The sequence below is a fragment of the Protobothrops mucrosquamatus genome, unplaced genomic scaffold (genome assembly GCF_001527695.2).
Source record: "Protobothrops mucrosquamatus isolate PMUCROS unplaced genomic scaffold, P.Mucros_1.0 scaffold45, whole genome shotgun sequence".
Lineage (NCBI taxonomy): Eukaryota > Metazoa > Chordata > Lepidosauria > Squamata > Viperidae > Protobothrops > Protobothrops mucrosquamatus.
This window is the reverse complement of record NW_015386427.1, coordinates 1,465,796-1,489,273: the sequence shown is the minus strand read 5'-3', so window position 1 is coordinate 1,489,273 and position 23,478 is coordinate 1,465,796. Positions and strand designations below refer to the sequence as shown.

The 23,478-nt window shown below is 34.6% G+C and overlaps 1 protein-coding gene across 1 annotated transcript in view; it reads right to left on the bottom strand.

Moving 5' to 3' along the window:
* Nucleotides 1–23,478, bottom strand: part of SPAG6 (sperm associated antigen 6) — a 59,140-nt gene that overhangs the window by 4,462 nt on the left and 31,200 nt on the right. The window contains exons 5-10 of the mRNA XM_015811565.1: nucleotides 20,099–20,304; nucleotides 18,791–18,964; nucleotides 15,460–15,612; nucleotides 12,286–12,477; nucleotides 6,699–6,815; nucleotides 2,535–2,680 (exon numbers count right to left, since the gene is read on the bottom strand). Coding sequence (XP_015667051.1) covers nucleotides 2,535–2,680; nucleotides 6,699–6,815; nucleotides 12,286–12,477; nucleotides 15,460–15,612; nucleotides 18,791–18,964; nucleotides 20,099–20,304 — 988 coding nt within the window. The remainder of the gene's footprint in view (nucleotides 1–2,534; nucleotides 2,681–6,698; nucleotides 6,816–12,285; nucleotides 12,478–15,459; nucleotides 15,613–18,790; nucleotides 18,965–20,098; nucleotides 20,305–23,478) is intronic.

The window sequence follows — 23,478 nt, the reverse complement described above, 5'->3', positions numbered from 1 at the left end:
ACTGCCTACATACCTTAGTTAGCTGACTAGCAAAAAGTTCATCTATTTCCTGTGTTTGGTTGGGTGGCCTATAGTATACATCTATGGCAATGTCGTTTTCCTCCCCTTTTATATTGACCCATATGCATTCAGGACAGTTTTCATCATTGTTGTGCTCTATTTCTGTGGAGATGTAGTTATTTCTTATATAGAGAGCAACTCCACCTCCTCTTTTATTTGGTCTGTTTCTTTTAAATAATTTAAATCTCTCTAGCTGTGTGTTCCATTTGTGGGTTTCGTCCCACCATGTTTCTGTTATGGCAACAATATCATATCTGCCCTCATTAACCTGAATTTCTAGTTCACCCTGTTTGCTGTTCATACTCTGTGCATTTGTGTATAGACATTTGAGTCCTTTATGACCGACCCTGTGTTTACTTCCTACATAACCTGTGTGGTGCCTGAGTTCCCCTAATGTCTTACTACCTATTTGGTTAGTGCACTTTGTGTGGCAGTGGCTATTAAGAGCTTGATTTTGCTTGACAGCAAGGTTGATGTTCTTGTCCACACACACATCTATGTTACATGCACTGATAGCCCTATAATTTTTAGATTGCTGGGGACAGGAATGTTCTGTATCAGTTAGCTCACTGTCCCCGCTGTTTAGTTTAAATATTCCTCCAGAAAATCTGTGAATTTATAGCTAAGGAACTCAGTTTCTTTCTTTGAGGGATGCAAACCATCTCTTTTGTACATTTCTTCATTGGATCAGCTGCTGACATCGTGATTAATATATCCAAAGCCTTTCCCTTTACTCCACTCCTTTAGCCACATATTGAATTGTGCTATACGCTGGCCTTTTCCATTTTGGTCCTTATACACTGGTAAGACCTCTGAAAAAATAAGCCTACAGCCTATTCTGCTAAGTTCCTGCCCCAGGTTCTGGAAGTCATTCTGCACAGTGAGTACATCTTTTTGGGACAGATCATTAGTGCCAAGATGTACAATAGCCTCCACATCACAGTCCTTGCTGGCATTCTTGATTATTTTACAAATACGCTTCTTGTCCCTACTGGCAGTAGCAGTAGTTGGTATCAAGTCAGAAAAAGCTGTCCTTTCACCTCTTGCTCCCAAGTTTAGGTAACAAAATCTTTAACTATGGTATGTGTTTTCAGAGGGTAGCAATAAAGGAGCTTTTATGAGACATACACTAAAATAATTTTACAAGCAAAACTAGAGTGAATGATAATATCACTTTATGGAAAATGCAGCTGACCAGTAGAGGGAGTACATATGAATGGCACAGGATCAGCAGTGCCGGGCATACAGCTATATTTTTAACTCAGTTACTATAAAGAGCCCATTTACAACCAATTCATTTGTATATACCTGAAAGCAGGACTCTGAGGGAAGGGGAAAGGATAGGGTTTAGATTTTGACAAACAAATATAAGCTATACAACAATGTGGAGTTACAAAGACAAGGATCTATCCTCTTAGCAGGCTTACTTTATCCAAAATCATTTTGATAGCCAGAGGCCACCTTGAGATCATTAGTTGGCCAGCTACAGTCTAGAAGTTCTAAAAACTACTTCTTATATTATTTGTAAGTTTCCAAGTAAAGATATCAACTGCATTAATATATTTACTGTGGCCAACCCTATGCTGTCTTCTAGTACTGAATTCTTAAACTCTTCTACTTTGGTGGACACCAAACTAAAAAGAGCATTTCAGCATTTCTTGCTAAGGATTGCTTCAGATTATAAAACTTAATAACCATATACTTATAGTAATGCCATGAGACCTACATAAAATGCATTAGACCTAGATTGAACTTAATAGGTAGATGGTAATAAAGAAATAAGTTTTATTGAACAGCTCAGTAATAAATTTGGTCAGTCCCCAAATTTGCTGTTATGCAAAAATCATTATAATCTCATAATACATATATATTTGTAAGTATGAAAGAAGAAACCTTCCAGCTCTCCTAACCTTCCACAAGATCTGGCTCTGACAGTTGGGATGGGGCTCCAAAGGAGGGATTTCACATTGGGGATGGTTGAAAGATTAATAGCAGATCTCATCTCCCCCCCACTCGTATTTTAGCTAGGCCTGTTATTGTACTTTATATTTTTGCAGTATTTTATTTATATAATTTTATCTTTTTAATATTGTAAGCCATCCAGAGTTACTCTGTGGTACGATTAGCAATCAATTAGTTAAAAAAAAATACAAATGAATTAAAATTATTGTAAAATTTATTTTTTGGATAAGACACTTTCTACTACTTGCTGAAGACATTTTCTACTACTTTTAAATATCCCCAGGGACAAAAGTGAAATCTGTCCATAGAAATTAACATATCCCTAGTTATGTAAATTCCAGAGTAAATAACAGTTCATATTCCCAGAATCAGCTAATGCTTGTACAGTATTAACTATGCAACTGTTAATGGTGATGCCTAATAAAATGCCATTATTAAAAAGTTAAAGAAACTAAACTATAATTGTTTAAATATAGCATACGTGAAATTAATTCATTATTTTCCATCCTCACCTGACTATTTCTTCTGGATAACAATTATTAATTGTGTTGATATACTCTTGAAGTAGTGAGCCAGCGTCTGCTTTTATCTCCTGAACTTTTTTAAGACCACCACTTGTTACAAAAAGGCGCCGGGCTTTGGAATCATGTGGCAGAACCTATTTAAAGAAAATAGAAATTCAATAATTCAATTTTTCTACTCAAAAGTTCTTATTTCCTTTGAACTTAATATTATGTGAAGCTAAGATGCAAAATAACTATCATTCACGCCTCAGTTAACAAATGAGGACAAGAGCATTGTTGCCAAAAAAAAGAATATATGAAGGAGAAAAATATGTTGCTGACCTGCAATTGTGGTTTTTTTTTACTGATTATCTATTCCTGAAAAATACATAAATCAAGAGGTACTGCTCTATCACTCAATTTCTTGAGCTCACACAGCTGTCACCCACAAACACTAAGAATACTCATCAGATTTTGGCTTGTTTAGGGACAAGTTATAAAAGCTCACAGATGACCATTCACAGAACTAAAATTACAGGAAAGCCACACAAAATGAACAATCTAGGCACATCAAAAGTGGGTCAGGTCACCATGGAAAGCAGCAGGTAAGATCATAATGGCTAAGGGGCATGTCCATTTGGATATGAATATCTAGTTCATACACAAAGGTAAAAGCTGAGACTATGTTACCAACTGACCTAACCTCTACAAAATAAATATCTTAAGAAGAGTCAAGGATGCAACCACAGTTCATGACGAATGGAAGTACTGTGTCTGTCCCATCTGGCAGGAAGAGCATGTTGCAGGTCCCATCCATGAAGAAATGTCACTTGATAGCACCTCTCTTCCGCTGGGGCATTGACCTTTTGGAACATCATTTCCCCCAGAGATCAGGCTGGCCCCAATCTTGCTGGTCTTTCAGAAGAGTCTGAAAATATCTCTGCCATCTGACCTGAAGATCCTGTAATGTGGGTATTGCTAGGGAAATAGAGTATGCTCTCCCACTGACATTTGTAATAGTTTTTATTTATTTATTTTATTATTTGTTATGTGTTAGTTATCTTGTGGCATAGTGGTTAAAGTGCAATATGGCAGACAAAACTCTGCCCATAGCCTGGAGTTCGATCCTGATGGGCCTTAAGGTTGACTCAGCCTTCTGTCTTTCTGAGATTGGTAAAATGAGGACCCAGACTGTTGGGGATAACATGCAAATAATGCTTCTTCATTGTAAGCCATCCATAAAGTTCTGTAAAGCACCTTGAGGTATATATAAGTCTAAATGCTATTGCTATTGCTATTTTATGTTTTTAATTTTGTATGTTACTCAGTCTTTATGTAAAATGGGCAGCTATATAAATTTACCAGATAATTAAATAAATGCCAGACAGAGCAGATCGAGTTACTGGGTGATACATACCTGACAATGCACTGAAACAGATTATCCTTCATATAGTAATTCATAACAGATTAGAGGCTGTTCTGCACAGCAACACTACAATGTTTCCTCTAAGCAAAAGCGAATTTAAAGTATGCTGATTTACAAGAGTATTGACTATTCTTTCAACCCCAATTTCACCTTGGCAATTAAAGAGAATAGGGGTTCAGTTCACATAAGAGGCAGGATAGGAAGCAGCCTTGAGCAACTGTGTTTGGGCTCCTGGGATGGAGAAATTAGCCACTTTCACATTGTCTAAGCAGATCACAAGACTGGAGATGCTCCCCATTGATAACCTGTTATTTTGCTGTTTCTGAACATGAATCTGCTTATTTTTTTGAAAGTTTAAGTGATAGAAAGAACAGTAAATCTGCCTACATTTTTTGTAAGACCATTGTGAAATAGACATGTTTGGGGTGGAGCTCCTATCAACTAGGTTACATTTGGACAGCATTTTATCGGTGTTGGAAAAGACTGATAGCATGGTAAAGAGGTTTGCCATTTTTATGTTATTTGGGTTAGAAGAGAAACTAGCATAATTCTTCCCACCAACTTCCACAAAAGGAAATATTGCCAGCAAGCAATTGTAGAACCTGAAAGTATTCACATACTATGCAAAGTGGTATTAGAGTACGCAAAATAGTACAGTTGTGAAATATTCTTTTTTAGGACAATAGGCCACAACAAGCAGCTGAAAGCTACTATTACACTCCGAAAGCTACTATTACATTACCAAATTATTCAGCCTCACACACACACAAAACCCATGTGGAGCTTCCATCACAACATTGCAGCTGTCATCTTAACTTTTTTTTTATCATACCCTTTGAACATCCCTGAGTACAATAGTGCCTTCCTATCTAGAAAACTGGTCTACAAAGGTTCCCAAAGATGGGCATTTGCAGAAAATTAAGGAGCCAAGGAGATGTTATAGAGTAGACAAAGGAAAATGCAGTCTTGCTTTAAAGTAGGGACTCCAGCTTTACAGACATAACATGGACAAATAACTAATAATTCTAGTAATCTGAGAAGTAGGAGCTATGTTATAAGTGAGAAAGACTGAACTTGCTCAAAAGACTTGGTCTTATTATGAAATTCTTCACCATTTATAAGCATTTATACTTTAAATTTAGGAGCAAGTTACAATCATCAGAGGATTGGGGAAGCCAAAAACATTGATACAACAGAGAAAACCATTTTGGAGATAGTAGCTATGTGAAACTGAAAGTCCAACTTCTAATCTTCGGTGTAGATTTTTTGTCCAAGTAGGGACCCTAGTTGAAAATACAGTTTGATTTGGGATGTGAGAGGAAGAGGGGAGCTTGGTCTGGAGATCTTTCAAATCTGCTCCCACAATAAAACCTATAAATGATCTACCATGCTTGCTTAGAATAGATGTGAAAACAACTTTAGTATGCTGTTCTCTGGTGTAGAGATTGCACAAAGACTACCTATTTGGTTTATCACAGCAGGGGATGCATTAAGGAAAAAGCAGCTTTATTATCATAAAATGAAGGTGAAATATAATAATGATAGATGAAAATGTGGGAAATGTCTTTGCTAGGAAAATTTAAGGATACTACTTTCTGTAATCCTCAAATGTAACTGAGATGATGAGCAGCACCTTCCTGAATATATGGCCTATTTGATAGATGTTCTGCACTGATGCAATACCCACTTGTTAAAGGACAGCAGCTACAAATATCTATTTTGTATCCAGAGAGTATAAAGAAGAAAAAAATACATTACTGTACTCAAACACCCCACTATGGAGGAACTTACAGTACTTTAGATCAGTTTGCAATATGAATGTAAAACTTAAAGTGAGTACTGTAATAATGGGATGACCAATAACTTTTATCTGATTTTATTTATCACTGACAAGTACTATGCTATATTGAATGCTATAATTTCAGTCTTACGCATGAAAATATACTTTACCCGATTCAAAAATTTTTATTTTTGAACTTGATATCATTTAAACTGAGTCTAACAGCATTTCAATATCTGGGATTAGGATTACCTATTGATAATTATTTCTGTCTGCTTAACATATATTATATCTTAGCTAATTCACATAATCTCATCATACCAAAATTTCCTTGATAAATTCCTAAAAATATATGGGATATTTTTTAAATTCACTTTGCTATCTATGATTATTTCTAACATTTAACATGCATTAAGCTGTGCTGTGGACCTATAATCCTTAGCAGACAGAAGCAATTCAGCTAAGAATTTTCCAACATACTATAACACAGACTATTCTATTCCTTCTTAGGTATAAAGGCATATTGTCTAATTAATAAAGTTGCTGATAAAACAAGAGATTTTTAGCAGGGATTCTGGCTGCTACCCATTACAACCTGAATCCAAAACCTGGTCCTTGATAGCCAAAATGTCCATTCAAGCCAAATAGTTCGTTTGTGGTTCCTGAACTGTTTTTGAGATTGTTAGGCCAATATAAATACTATGACTACTCTTGCTTAATCTACAAAACAGGATGCTTTCCCTCTGCACTCTCTGATCTAGGGCAGACAGAAGCACTGAATTTAGGAACAGCTAGTTAAAACAGTTACTGAAACCGTCACCCTCTCCCAAAGCAATCTCTGAAGAATCCCAATCAAAAAACGAAATGCCAAAAATGGAACCATGCAAGCCAAATAGTCCAGGGAGTTTTTCTTCTAACAGCTGCGACCACTCTTAAGAAGGAATATTGATCTTGGACTGATTCTTACCTTGCTGAACTGGCCAACTATGTGCTTCAGGATATTGGGGGGAGCATCATGTAGCAGGGGCTCAAGAGCTGGCAGATGAGTACACTTCTGTAAAATATTCTTCAAGGCTTTCTTAGCCTATTAAAATATGAAATATCCTCAGTAAAACATCATTAGACAATAAATACTTATAAAAGTAAACTTGCATTATTTCTACAAGGCAAAAAGGTCATAACTATTTTCCAAGTGCAAAACTTGAAACATACTTCTTGCAAATGTTTAAAAAATATGTTGGAAGGTAGCATTATAATAAACAGATAAATGTACATTAATGGAATTTTTAAAAATGCCACTCATAACCTTACTTTTATTTTGGATTATATGGGTTTCATTTTGTAGCTCTGGAATTTAGAAATTCAAACACTCATTCTATTGGTAAGCTAGGAACCAATTATTTTGGTTCCTAGCTTACAAATACCAAAGAAAGACAAAGGGAGACACTGACCTATTCATGTTTTAAGCCTTTTATGTGGTTCAAAAATATTTACCACTTGATTAAACTTGAAGGTTATACTTACTGAACTATTAGATCACATAGACATAAAGGAAATAGACTAGCCAATATTTGAAATGGCTTGACAAGTGCTATAATTTATAAGTATAGCATCCACTTATACCAAAAAAAGTTCCCAGTTGAGGCCTAGATAACTGCCAGGGTACATGTGTGCACACAGATCTATCTCAAATATCTGATTCAGCATTAGAGTTTCATAGATTCCTTTAGCAGTTTCCTCTCTGTCCCTTCCCCAGTGCTACTTTCCATGTCTCTGCTCTTTCCAGCAGTTGCTTCCAGGTCTAATTTTGGAAGAAGAGTCCCCATCTAGCTTATCCCTGGAAAATTAGTTATGAGCTGTATATTGGGGAGGGGGAAGAGATTTAAAAGGGAGAATTGTGGGGATAGTCATTTAGTTCACTCCCCAAAATTCAAATGTCTAAATTAGAGAGAGGAAGAGAGACAGGGAAAGAATCTGTTCTACCCAGGTTCCTAGTACTTGGCCCATGGAACCAATATTTTTGCCACCAGAAGCTGGAATTCTAAATCAAAGTAACTTTTACACTAAAGTAACATAAACACTAAAAGGGGCAAATTACATAGATGGAATGTTAACACTGCTTTCTGGTGGAACACTGAAAGGTGCACATAGAGAATGTCTTGGGATCACCACTACAGTCTCCCCCTATAAAGATTGTTGCTCCTTGGAGATCAGAAATGCTTTGTTACATTTCACTTATTGGCTAAACTTACATATTTGTTTAACTACATTCATCAAATAAACCATATTAGACTAGTTTAAATAAGCCATAAAATACGAATTGCAAAACCTAACAGCTGGGTTCATATGACATACCAAACCAAACTCCCCAAATTATATTATATTTATTGGGCCCAAAAAAATAAGGTAATATATAAGAAACCATTTCCATCTTCTGCGGATATCTTGGATTACTGACATATTGCAGGACATTTGCAGTTTCTTCTCTATCAAATACTTTTAGTTTTAGTTATATAGTGAAGCTACAATAATAATAATAATAATAATAATAATAATAATAATAATAATAATAATAATAATAATAATAATAATAATAATAATAATAATAATAATAATAATAATAAATGAACCTAACGTGCAGTGGCCAAGGAAGCAGCTTCATAGAGATACTAGCAATGAGCAACATATGGTTATAGGATTTGGATGGAGTATTACAAACATCTTTCTATTTTCAGCTATGATATTTTGGCAGATATATATTCTCTCAGTGATGATCCATTAGTCCTAAGTGGTTGACACCAATTTATCAAAGCAGAGAGGGTCCAATCCATCATTGAAAAATTTCTCTTTGCATTATCTACTTCATGTGCTGCATTGCAGAGAAGCAAGACAATACTTTGTAAAGCAAATTATCCCAGTGGTACTGAGAGATGATTGGGAGAGGGTCTGAGCATCACTTCTATGAGATTTCCATATGGTTCTGCAAAGCAAGCATTTAATTCTGAAGTGATCTGATCCCAAAGGCTCTAGTCCTCTCTGCCTTGACATATATGTTCTGAAGAGCACCTGGAGAAAAGTAGAATCTGGAGAAAAGCAGAATATCTGAACTGTACAACTGCAGCAGGTTGTATGGCACTATGCTACCTGTACCATGAGGACTGGGGAAACTTCCTCTGTACTTCGGCTAACAAGGTTTGCTCCCAATCTACACCAGTGTCATCAGCTTGATCTTTCTCTGCACAGATATATCTCAAGACATACCTATCAGTGTGTCACAGACCATGAAAATAAGACATTGAAATAAGGAAACTACAGGAGAAATAAATATTTTGATTGGTTTCAATTATGATTTTAGATGGATAACTGTGAGAAAAAGTATGTTCCCTAGCCTAGAAAATTAATAAAATCAACCCAGAGACAGAAACACCTTCATACATAGAGGGAGAGGAAAACAAAGTTTTCTTAAAGTTTATGTAGCCTTGAATGTTTCTAAGGTAAGGAAAGTAATTTACATTTTTTATTATTTTTCATTTGTCACTCTCTAATTTGCACACTTCTATATATATTGATTTGTATATATATTTATATTATATTATATTATATTATATTATATTATATTACATTACATTACATTACATTACATTACATTACATTATATTATATTATATTATATTTATTATATATTATATTATATTATATTATATTATATTATATTATATTATATTATATTATATTATATTATATTATATTATATTATATTATATTATATTATATTATATTATATTATATTATATTATATTATATTATATTATTATATTATATTATATTATATTATTATATTATATTATAGCTACTCTCGTCAAAAGGAAACAAAGTCTGGAGAGGCCTCAAAACTTTCCATGACTCACTCAGTATGATGTCATATCCCTTGCAACAGAAATGGTAAATACCAACACTGATCTTAACTATGTTTTTCTTGGAAAAGAGGCCCAATTGATAGGTTACTGAGCACTGGGGGAGCTATTTCCATGTAGCTTCTTCCCTCTGTTCTGGTAATGGCCTGGTCCACACACAAAACAGAATGAGATGACAGGATACTGATTATATCATTTCAAATGAGGTTATGGGTAATTATATTTCTTGAGGTTTTTAACAAAATTTTTTAAAAATACCTGCAAGCAGAAAATTATCACAATTCAACTCTATGTTAGCTCTAGTTTTCACTGCAAGAAATTTATTCTTACACACAGAAGCACCTGATTTCAACTAGAAGTCAACTCTATTAACTCAAAGTTCATCTAATTCTAAGTTATATATCAACCGGACCAAAGTTTAGAATAAACCTCATAAATTGGAGGAAGGTAGTTCATGTCTAAAATCCACATGTGGTTTCGAACCCACATTTTGTGTTCCACCAATATATGTCCTCAGTCTAAATCTGGATGTAACTTGTAATAACATAGAAATTAGTCCTGAACCACAGATTTTCAGTAGAAGATACTGTTGCTTAGTATCCCATAAGGCCGTAAATTATACAAGAGAATGGGAAGAAGCTGCCAGTGAGAAAGGATAATGCTGGGTTAGATAACATATAAAAAGAATTCCAACTCTAATGGTTCTTGCTTCCTCGTAATTTTAAAATAGAATATCATTATAATAAAAAAAATAAAAGTAAGCACTATGTGAAACATATTTATAAAGTACAGTTTGGTATTTGCTTTATTTGCAAAAATGGCAAATAGCTTATTCTAATTATCTAACCTATGAAACTTTAACAATACCGTTCATTGTAGTTTCTAACTTACCTCTTCCCCCATACCTTGTTACTAATTATCTTAATACCAATATTAAATGAGCTATTTGGAAGAAAAATACAGGAAGGACACATCCAATGAGTCAGGGACTGCAACTCATTCTCCCAATCGTCATTTTATGAATATTTTATGATTAAAATATTACAGTCCCTGGTTGGTATGAGTATGATTATACTCTATTTTTAAGAAATCTAAAAAAACAGGAACAGGAGAACCCTGTGCAGTGAGCCATTAATATTCCATTATTAACTCTTCCTACATAATCATGAAGAAAATGCCAGAAATAATGACATTCAGCTATTTAACTGTCAAATCTGGTAGTGTCATTTCACAAAGATTGATATTACAAAAGAGTTGCTGGGAGAGCTGCAAACAACCATGGGTTACTCTCTTATATTATTATTCAACCTACCTTTTCCTCAAAGCCTAAAGAGAAGCAACAGCATTTCAGGTTTATAAAACTGCATTGATTTTTTTTTAAGTGTAAAATGTTCTGGCACATATAATCAGACTAGCAAGATGCCTTAATAGTTAAAATATTAAACTTTCATAAAACCTATATAAAATGTAACAAAAATAGCAGACTTAAAACTGACACTAAAATTGAACATTACATTTAAAAGTTTAAATATACAACAGCAACAATGTAATTCTTACATAGGTCCTCCACAGAAATCCCCATAAAGCTCAGAGTGCTATCAGAGGCCTTCTCTTCCCAGGGTCTGAAAGTCATGTCAGGAGGCAGAAAAAAGAACTGGGTGAAAACTATGATTCAGCATTAGAGCACAAAGTTTTGGATGCATCAGGTCCCAAAGGCCTGAAAAACTGTTGGCTTGAAATCCTGGAGACCAGTTGCCAGTAGCATCAGCAATACTACATTAAACAATCCAGTGAGTTCACTCAGTATAAAGCAGTACCTATGGAATTAGATAACAACTCATTGGGGTCCCTGAGACTCTCATTGTTTAATGGGAATACAGGTATTGTGGTTATGGCATAACTGGAACATAAGTTCTTCTTTAATACCCACCCCAATTCAATATGAAGTATATATGCATGATTTATTATTAATTCCATGGTCACTAATATCCTCACTCATACACACCTAGCTAAATAAAGCCACTTCAGTTCATCAGTTAGGTTTTCATATGTGTGGCTCCCATGTAATGATTCCAACAAGTATAGTGATAAAGCTAAATTTCTTTTTAGAGATATAAAGCTAGATTCTCAAGTTGCATTCTTTGTGCTAATCAAGAAACATTGTTCTCCAAATAATAAACCAGGTTTCTCAAAAGTGATTCCTCCAATGCTCCCTAAAAACTTATCCAAACACTTCCATGTTCAAAGTGTGTTGTAACCTCCAGGAAAATCTAGTTAGCCCACTCCTTCCATTTGGGTATCATCATACTCAAAAATAATATTTCGGGAAATACTTTTGTACCATAATCTGGCATTAATATATATTTAAAATATTTACCATGATTTTATATTTTTTCTTTTAAATAATAATTGGTTTCAATCCTTGTGAGGATTATTTTAGCTAATTATTAGCTATATTATATCTGAAGGAACTGAAAGGCAAGTTATAATGTATAAAAATCAGTGCACCTAAAAATTACTTTACATTTCTAAATGAATCAATATATATATGCAGCTTGGCAGCTACATCTTAATTGAATGGGTTAGATCCTCACTGCTTGATTAAATTTAATAATAGTAAAAATGATGGAACTCATTTACTTTGACCTGAAGATCTTCTGAACTTTCAGTTGCCATATACAGGGAAAGCAATACAGGTAAGACACTGGCTACAGCAACAGCACGGGCATGTTCTGGAGTGTGTCTCCCAATCTGTCCTAATGACCACGCAGCTGCAGCCTTAATATGATCTTCTGGCTCTTCTGACAAGCAGACAGCTAGCTGTGGAACTCCCTGTGATTAAACAAAAGCATAAAGCATTAAGAAACTAAATCAGATTTGGAATATTGTGTACAAATTGCAGGGTGCTAGGGTGAGGCAAGAATGGCAGTGCTAGAACAAAATACATGTTGTTTGTTCATGACCATTCCCTTTATATATACATTTCTCAGCCTGAATTATTTGAATAGTCTGCAGTGCTTATACTCTGCAGATAACAATAGGCGACCAGATGTTTAGACTGAATTTGGCATTTCTATCCACCATTTGAGTCCCAAAAACATAGGAGAGGCAGATGTTGTTGTTTAAGGTGTTAAAGGTATCATCGTAAGATGTAAGCTGTTTCTAGTGGAACTGCCTTTTGCAATTATATTATTATACTATTATAATCTGATTACAATGTGAAATCACAGTTGTCAGTTCTTTAGCTGGTGTTGGTCTTCATACACACCAAATTCTTCCCAAGAATCTAGTATATCATAATGTATTAGTGTAGTATAGGCATGTATCCAAGCAGTATGGCCTTTTGCAATTGGCATATGGAAATTTTGTCATTGCACAGATTTTGTAAGTGTTAAGACTTTTTGGTATAAAATCCAATATGCTGATAACCACAGGAACCATCACAATCAGTTTGTGCCATAATATTTCAGTTTCAGTTTTCAGATCTTAATACTTCTCCAATTCTTTGTAAACTTTTACTATCCCCTGGTATTGCCACATTAATTATCCATGCTTTCTTACAACCACAGTGATATCTGGAGTGTTGTGATCTGAGACTATCATCTGCATTTTGAAATCCTGTAATATTTTAACCTTTTGATTGTTTCAACTCTGTGTTCCACCAATTTTTCATTACTGGTATTGGTATAACTTTTACAGATGCTCCAATAAATCATTGTTTTACTTTGTTAGGTCATTGTTTACTATCAATTAGTGCAATCTTATCATTACTGAACATTACAAATATATGCTTCAATAAAATATTAAATCTGCTAGCTTAATGAGACATGAACATTAAGAGCTGACACTTTTATTGTTTTCAAAAATGTTCCAGATAGCAGATGCCACAACTGAAGCATAAAGGAAAAATAATGCCAGCTTTTTTTTTATCAGGGACTGAAAGTTCAAAGTTTCAGGTTTCCTTCCCAGGTTTTCTGGAAGGGAACCAAGCTTCATCTTCCATTCATTTCAGTATGGCACTGTCTTGCACTTCACTGAAAGGCATGTAAAGATGCAGACTTAATATATGAAATAGCTACAAATTTCCTCCTATTTGCTTTCTCCTTCCCCACATAGGAATATATTATATATTTGGTTCTCTGTTTTGTTTTTTGTTCACTGCACATAATACATTTAAATATCACTAATAAGTTATTATTCATGTGCACACTGACTCTTATGGAGTAGACTGAAACTTTCATCAAGTCAGATTGCCTTATGGTACTGTCAGTTTTATAATTATGATACTTTGTGCCCACACACATACTCATAAATTAATGCATTTTACATCCACTAATAATCATTTTATGAATTAAGAGAGAGAAACAGTATTATCTATATCTATAAAGCACACAAAGTATTTAAATTTTATATTAGGACTATCTAGAAGCTCTTGTAAGCTGAAAAACCTCACATACAAAACCTCATTTAAATGTCTGCCCAGCTGAAATAAACAAGTGTAGGAAAATCAAATTATATTTAATTTTTTTAGAGCTTATCTTTTGGCTTATACATTCAACAAGGTTTTAGAAGAGCGTATACTTGTTTTTTTCAGATGGACTAGGTTTGTGTTTTTTTTCTGCTGAATATAATTTTTATATCTAAAAATATCACAATAGAAGCAAAACTCACACTCGGATGCAACAAAAGATAACTGACATATATTCTCATTTTAAAGGCAATTAAAGCTAGACATCAAATATTTATTTTAATAAACTATTGGTAGTCTTCTTTTTGCTATTTGGAAAGTGCAAGTTAATTAGCATCTCATGAAAATGCAAAAACTTGTCAGTTAGCAAACTAATCCATAATCATTTTTAAAATGAACCAGGCCCAAAATTCTGCTATTTTCCTACATTTCAAGAACAAGAAATAAGACATGTAACTGAGGTGATTGCACAATTTCATAAAACAATTGGTATTTTTTTGTTGTTTTGGTAATATAAAAATCTACCGTGAAGAAGACACACACAAGCAATTTACATACGTTTCCTTCATAATCTCTGTCCACTAAACATCTCTGGGTATGTATGTGGAATGTTTTAAAGAAAAATAACTGACTATTGATAAACAAACTAAATATACTATATTGTTGCTTTACTAGCCCATTGATTTCAGAGTCCGTATGAGAAATAAATGTGTGATTCATAGTGCTGTTAATCAATGGGATATAGATACGTGTTTAAATATACCTGGGTTGTACTATTATGTCAATTCAGTATGACTCAATGGGATCAAAACTCTATGTGATTGTGTGTGCCTTATATAGAAATAACTTTTTCTTACAGAAATATTTTTAAAGAGAATTAAGACAGCTTACAAGCAAACAATATATGGAAAATCCAACCTTTCATAATTCTTTAAACTCAGCAGCACACCTTTGTCAGTATTTGTAAAGTAAGTTATGTTTATTTCCATACTTTTTAGCTGATAAAAACAAGTAGATATACAAAAGATATATTTAATGTTTACAGTATTTATGGTCTGCCTTCCCTTCAAAGAAAAATAGCTTTGCCTTTCCTATTTATTCTCACAACAACCCTTTAAAACAGGATTGATGGAGCAGTTGGCCCAAGGACAGTTGTCAACTTTATGCCATAACTGAATCTATCTTTTCAGTTTTATTAATATCACAAAAATCCTTCCTATAAACATATTTATTCTCTACCTTTTGCTAATGTTCTTGTCCCTGACCTGTAAAAATAATCATATGCACTTGAGCCAAGTTCTATAAACAGCATTCTGGTTGTAACATTGGAAGGTCCAGAAACTAACCTTAGAGATAATCACTGCCATGGCCAGGTTTTCCGAGTGAGCAGCTACGTAGCCCAACATCATAATACCTGGGAGTCTAACATTTCCTTTGCAGCTACCAATGCAGTCAATGATGGCAGCCACTCCTCCAGCATTTACAATAAGTTGTGAAAGCTGAAAATAAATACAGTCAGGGTTGCTATCATTTCACATGACTACCAAACTATATAATTACATGTTTTTTTCTAAACTATTACATGTTGAATAAATGCTCAATGAGACACACACATTAGAAAAAAGAATGCAATGCATACACTTATCTACTTAATATGCCTTCAAGAGTTTAATATTTAACTTAAGTATTTTAATTATGTCGTCTTTATTTTTTTATCATTTGGAATGTTGCTAACCATCTTGTTTGTTCTGGCAAGATAGAATGAGAGGTATAATTTAAATAAATGAAAATAAATAAGCACTACTAAGAAGTGGAACATATCAGTCCTGAGCAAACAAACAACTGGTTTCAACTAAGAGTCAACTAAGTGTCTCCTGACATTTTCAAGTCTAAGAAATGTATTATGGCCTGCACTTTCATCAACTCCAGAGAAAGTGCAGCATTGCAGAGACAGAGGAAAGCTGTCTTATGCCGTAAAGGAACTGACAATGAATAATATCAAAAACCAATTAAATCCAGCATTCTGATCCCAGAGACTAAGCAAACAAGTACAGTTGAATGGAAAAGTTTTCTAAGTTTCTGAAGCTGTTTGGGCCAAGAATTGATAGATTAGGACTTAACTGAGGTATATCTGAAAAAAACTGGAAACAATAGAAGGTTTTAGATAACATGCTTCCAGTGATCATTCCCTAAAGCCAAGAAACAAAATTCATTAAAATAATAGCCTTCATACTGCAATTTTGTATAAAATGCTTAATACGGTTTTACACATAAGTCCTACTGTGTGTATATATTATAGCATGAAGAAAAGCATCTTTGCCATATTTTTTAAAATATATGTAGCGCTCATCATTGCATGTTAATTCTCTGAGAATATATTTATATAGGCATCATTTTCTAGTGCTACTATGCATCTCTAAATATGCCAATCTGTAAACTGAAGTCCTCATCAGAGGCCTGCCTCTGGATTACAAGATGTCATTGGAAAAGGCCTTTTTGAGGATAAGGCTGTAATTTGGATTTCTCTCTCTAGGGAAGCCCCCTCTCTTCCCCTCACCCTAGGGCAAGTTTATTAATGTAGAATATGCAGCATCACCACAAAACAAGAAACAGAAGTGGGCAATGATGCATAGCCCAACACTCAAATGGAATATCAGTCAAGGAGTGGGATTCAAGGCATTTGGGGAAAATAAAAAAGGCAGCTGTGTCCAAATATCAAGCAATTATCTTCAGAGTGTGTGGCAGTTTGTTTAAACAACATGGAGTAGCATCAGCAATAAGGAATATTCTAGAATACATCCAACTGTGCCAGATGCTGGTCTCGAGATTCATTGCCTATGGTTTTGGCATCAAACTTTGTTTTTAAAAAATCCTCAAGACTTTTAGTACATCAGTGTCACTTTGGCTGTTCTTATTTTTTATAGCTATCCTAGTGAATAAATATTGCTGGAATGATTTATTGGGCATTTAAAATAATGGCTGTTCTCTAGGCTAAACATCAACCAGCCAAACAAGTAATCTGGCTACATTTTGAGGGCTATATTATGGTCTGAATATTTATAATCTCTACCAACTAGGTGCCTTTGTAGTGAGGTCTCTCCACTTGCCAATAACATCTGGCAAGTCAGTCGCTGCAGAGCTAGGCAACTAATACTATGCGTGACAGAGGTTTCGCCAGCTAAATAGCTTTAGGATGCCTGCCGAGTTCGTACGGCAATCCTTTGACAAGCAAGTTATCAACAGGATTCCCTCAAGATCAAAACAACGCTTCCCAGCAGAAGACCGGCGAGAGCGAAAAAGTCTCGCACCGAAGCCCACGGCCAGAACCAGTTAGAGAGGTGGCTGCGACAGACTGCAATTCGGCCGGCCCCTTCCCCCACCACCGCCGTTTCAAATGCCAGGGCTTTTAGACGCACAGCGAGGACTCCTGCGGAGACCGGGCTCTGCGGCACAAAGGAAGTTTAGACGGCAGCGGCGATTCCCCAAATCCTCCTACCTCCTTCGCCTTTCATTCCCATTCGACTCGCAATATCTCCTTCAGGGTCCGTGGGCGGCAAGGGGTAGGGGACCGTTCCCTCAAGCCCTGAAGCACCTGAGATAATGAGGATATTGAATTTCGATGCGAGATTTTGTGGCTTAAATTAATAAAAAGCTCCTTATAATGAGATCCTAGTGGGCTGTAAGAGTCCCCCCGAATCACGCGAAGGGGGAGGGGAGAATTTATACTCCTCAATACATTTCATTCTTTTAACCCAATATAAGCCCTTGGGCTGAGTTGGTTATTTCTGAGCATATAATGTGGCGCTTAACATCTAGGAAGCTTTGCCTCGTAAACTATTAAAGGTTTGTGGGGTAAAATATCTGCTCCTGATTTACTGATACCAGCAAACCAGTTATTTCAGAGTTGGAAAGAAATAGTTATGGGATGTGTAATTTATTCCAATACACTTACAGCCCACTAGGATCTCATTATAAGGAGCTTTTTATTAATTTAAGCCACAAAATCTCACTACGAAATCACCCTCTAGTGATTTCTTCTTTGTCAATTTTCTTTCTATTACTCTGGCAATCCTCACAGTTCACAGGTTATGTCCCATTTGGATCTGCTCAGCAGCATGGCCATTATTTAAAGATTTCCAGTTCAGATCACAGAGGCATTTTTCAAGACAACCCAATGATCATCATCTTACTAAGGCAATTTCTTTTAAAAATCCAATGTTTTTGCCATGTTCAAGAGAAATTGAACCTAGCAGAACACCCAACACAATGTTAAATAAGCAGGAATTTCTTCATTTTGTTCACTGTACTCTGAATCGCAGTGTAGGGATACTTTATACTTCATTATTAATTTGTATAGACTATCCCATATAGCTGAACCATTAAATATTTCTGATATACTAATATCCACCAATAAAAAAGCTGATTTGCCCATTTTGATTTTTCTTACATATTTGTATAGCCTTTCATGCCCCAAAACAATAAAAACATTTCTTTTTTATTTATATTAAAAGCAATAAGGGCTTTGCCTAATTATAGAACAATACTGAAGATCTTGTGCATATCTATATCTGTCATTTATAGATGCGTGTTTGTGTACTCATAGGCATGCACACACACATTTAAATATATTCATTTATATACAAACATCATGACCTTATTTATATTCACATGGTTTACCTCAGGAGTATGTCTTGCTATCTCTCTAATTAGAGTTGCAGCGTTTTTTTTGACATATTCATCAGAGTCCTTCAGGCACGTGAGTACAACAGGAAAAATTTCTGCTTCAACCACCATTTCTGCCAGATCCACAGAGTGCTTTGCTATCTGGCTAAGAGCTGACAACACCTGACGCTGGTAAATAGGAATGAATGTTTTATAAATGGTTGTTGGGTATATAGTCAAAGCAATCAAAAAAGGGCAGAAGACTCCCTTTCAAATTGTGAAGGCATCACCCCCCTCGAAATATATATTTTCAAAACAAAAAAATGATAAAAAAAATAATAATTTCCAATAGGAAACATATATATTTACTTGGAAGAAATTTTTTCTTAGTTAAGTGAACCTATTTTAACTAGTTTTATGGATTTTTGATATTTTATAGATCCACTCAGGATTATAGTACATAAATGGACAGCTATGTAATTCTTTTAAAGAAATAAACTAAATATTGTAATTAGGAAATGTAATTTCTAGCAATTCAAAACAGAAGCCAACGCATGCTATTTATTGCTTTTTTAAAAAAATCCATACACCTTAAAATATTGTTTCTTTTTATTAGGACAGACCGTACAGATCTTCATCAACTATATAGCTTACAAAGTTTGAAATAAATATTGTATAAATCTGTTGCTTTTTGTGAAAAAAAATCACTGACTGTTAACAGCCCCCCCCCAAAAAAAAACTGTACACAGGACAAAAAGAGTTTATGTAATTTTAGATAGTATCCACTGTTATTGTGCACAATTTTCTATAAGCCAAAGATCCTCCTGGAGCACATTATTAAAAATCTGGAGGCTTGTACCTACTGTATGACACTTATCTGACTTATTCAAGGGTGCATGTCACTGAAATAAATTGAGTTTCCAAAACAAAATATTGTGGAGTATGGCATTATTATTAAAAACACAAAAAAGGGCAAACATAATGTTTAACACTTTATAAATTACACATATTGAATCCATTATAACAAATGAGTTTTCTAGAATTCAGAAAAAGCTCTTGATAACTGCTACAAATCTGTATCTCATTGCTGAGAATCCAAATAATCTCCATATTAAAGAATTGCCCTGTTTGTTATCCACCAACTATTATTACCCCATACATACTTTAACACAGTCACATTAAAAAGCCAGATCTCCCCTTTGTTCCAATCCAAGTTAGCAGTGCATATTTTTGAAAAAAAAGTTCATTGAGGATTAATACAGTTTTTGCAATATACTAATCATGTTCTCAGTTGGAAAAAAGGAAAATTAGTTTGGGAAGTACCTTTAATTTGGCATCAGGATTGAGGATCATCTGTGCCAAGTGAGCAATGGCCCCAGCATCTACGACAGTCTGCGCTAATTCTGGAGAATGCTTTGAAACATCACTCAGTGCTGAAGCAGCAATCCTTCTCAAAGCAATCTCTGGCTCTTGGATACATAGAACTAAGAGAGGAATAGCTCCAGCATCCACCACAGCCTGTGACAGTTCTGTTGGTTCAATGAAAGTAATTAAGTGAATATGGGTGACTGACCCTTGTACAAGCCATTTTTCACCTTGACAGATACAGCAAGAGAGAGGGGGGGGGAGTTCTAGTCTCTGGACATCTGCATTTCAAATCAGCCCTTCAAGTTTCATAAACCATGTGGACCAATCCTCAGTTGAAAAGAATACAGGTCAATAGATAGACCATTTACGTGTACACATTTGAGGTACATTAGACTGAAATGACTTGCTATCCTGTGTGTGTGTGTGCATGCGCGCATGTGCATACATGTGTGCATTTAAAAAGAGTAAGCAGATGTCAGCTGTTTAAGCTCTGACTGTTGCACTGATCAATAAGCAAGCAGCTTTTGCATTGCTAACAATAAAGAAAAGCCAAATTGCCTAAATGTGTCTCCTTTCCCCACAAATCTAATATAGACTGCAGAGTCTTTGCCCTGCTCATACAAGAAGTGGAAAACAACAGGCCTGAATTACACTGATTTTTAATTTCATTATAAGTGACATTATCACCATTTATTCAAAGATCTACCTTGCTAATTCTGAACACTAACATATATTTTAATAGTACCTTTTTATCAGTAAACTACTGGTCTTACTCTACATTAAATACTGCAACAGATAGGTACATTAAGCCCCCATGGCCAATTACTTATATTAAGCCACCATGGCAAGATCTTAACACAAAAATCCACAATAATTGATACAGACTCCATTATATCAAATATTCATTACCCTTCTTCCAACATATTTATCCTTAAACTTCAATAGTGAAGTAAAAAATTACTGGATAGCAAACAAAAGTATTAGGGCATGGACTATTTTTGTAGATGATGATGAAAAATGAGCACAAGTTCCATTAATTTCAAATGGGCTATTATAGGTTCTTAAATAAGGTTTTGTTAGGTCTTCTCCTTATTATGCACATAGTCTCTTATCTTTAACATTTAACCTGCCTTGCATTGCCATGGCAACAAATAGCTCTCCTAATTCAAGAGCCCAACTTTGATTTTGCATTTACAGTTCATCAATCAAGGCTTTCTGCAGAACTTTCTTAAGGGGGGGGGGGTAATGCCCACAAACTGATTCTCCACATCTACTTACTCATGTATTACATTGTATATATTCATTAATTTTCATATAGTGTGCTAACGTAAAAACACTTTTTACCTATGATAAAATTTACTTCTCAACTTGCATAATTGAAATGCAAATGTTGATATATTTATATTGTTACATTGTAATACATTTTTGTCATGATCTAAATCCCTGCTCCATTTACAACTTTACCCTACTTTATTTCCAATATGACACTCTGTCACATATCTAAATAATATGCTATTTGTCATAAAAGCTGTTTGTGTATTGTAGGTGTGTGTTTACAAAGTATTTCCCCTCGGTAAAATATACCTGATATAGCAGTAGACACATAATTTATTTAATGTATAAGCCTCATGAAAAAGAAAGATATCCCAAATTCCTTTTATAATCCATCTTGAAAGTTAATAATAAAATACTATCCAAATCGACTGAAAGAAATTTCAGCAAAAAAGTAAAATTATTTTAATGAAAGATTCTCCCCCCCCAAGTTCTTAGCAACAAATTTCATATAACTATGAACTATATAACTATTTCATAGTAACTATGTTACTATAAAGAGGTTGAATAATAATCATTTTTTAAAATCTAAAAAGAGATCATAAACTAATTGGCCATAGAATTTGCATTAAGAACTTCACAGAGATTAATTGCTGTTCTGTTAAAAAAAAACCTTTACAGTTACATTTTAAGTGTTCTTTAGATCTCATCTTTTCATGCATTCAAGTTGGTTTTTAAGTAAAAATATGATTAACATGATGTCTAACTACAGTGAGGAACCAAATGTTTTAAAAGCATGGTGGGACTTAAAGCGCCTTTTGTTTTCTCAAATCTATAGAGCAATCTCATGAAATTGCCAAAACAACAAATCTAAATGTTCATTTTAAAAAAGACTGTAGAGTTTATTCGTACATTGTTTATCACACTACAGAAAGAGTTCTTCTTTTCCTGCCCCCCAAGTATCTCAACCTGGTTGGCAAACAAAAGATTATTTTTGTAAAAACCTTTTAAAAGAGGGGAAAAGAATCTAGCAGTGTGAATTAATTCTTGATTGGAGGAAAGGCACAGAAGACTTCTATATAAAGAACAATTTTAAATAAAGGGAGCAGATAGAAAACCTGTGCAAAGTGAAGTGGTAAAAACATATATATATATATATGCCGACAGGGTGCACCAAACTCAAGATTTATATATATATAAATATGGGAAAGACTTCTCTTTCCCATATTTGGGCCGACAGGGTGCTCTAAAAGAAAAAAGCATTCATATATATATATATATATATATATATATATATATATATATATATATATATATATATAGTTTCTACCATTTCCTCAAACGTGAATTGGGATAGCCAAATGCCTACAGATTTTGAAATGTAGAATCATTCAGTATTATGGATGTCATTTTTGTATACTAAACTAATTTGATATGGAGAACTATTTTAACTGCTACAGTAAGAGAGCAATATCAAATATCAAAAAATAGAAATCAAATAGCCTTCAAGAACGGTAAACATTAGGGAGATACAAAATGCAGTGTGTGCTGAGAAAAATAAAATAAAATCACTAAAGTTTTAAGGAGGGGAGAAGGAAAATTGGCATACCAAAGAGTTAACATTTTATAATAAAGAATCCTAGAAAGATGTTACACTTAAGATATATTTTCCATAAATGGTTAAATTTGCCTCCCTATACAAAAATATCTATATGGAAGAAAAATAAGAAAGGAACTTTTCCTTTCTCATTCCCTAGAATTCCACTTTTTGCTTTGTAATGGTTAGATCAAGGAATGACATCCCCCTCCCCTCCCCAATTAAGTCTTCTGGTATTAGAAAACATGATTGGACAAGACTGCATAGTAAAGACCAGGGCTTTTTTTCAGCCGGAACGCGGCGGAACCGCGTTCCGGCACCTTTTTCCGGGCCGGCCGCACCGGAAATAGCCCCTCCCACACCGGAAATAGCCCCTCCCAAATTTTACTTGCATTCCTGTTCTCTAAAGGGGCGGTCCTAGGGTTTGATGAGGGCGTGGCCAGGTTTGAGTTCCGCCACCTTTTCT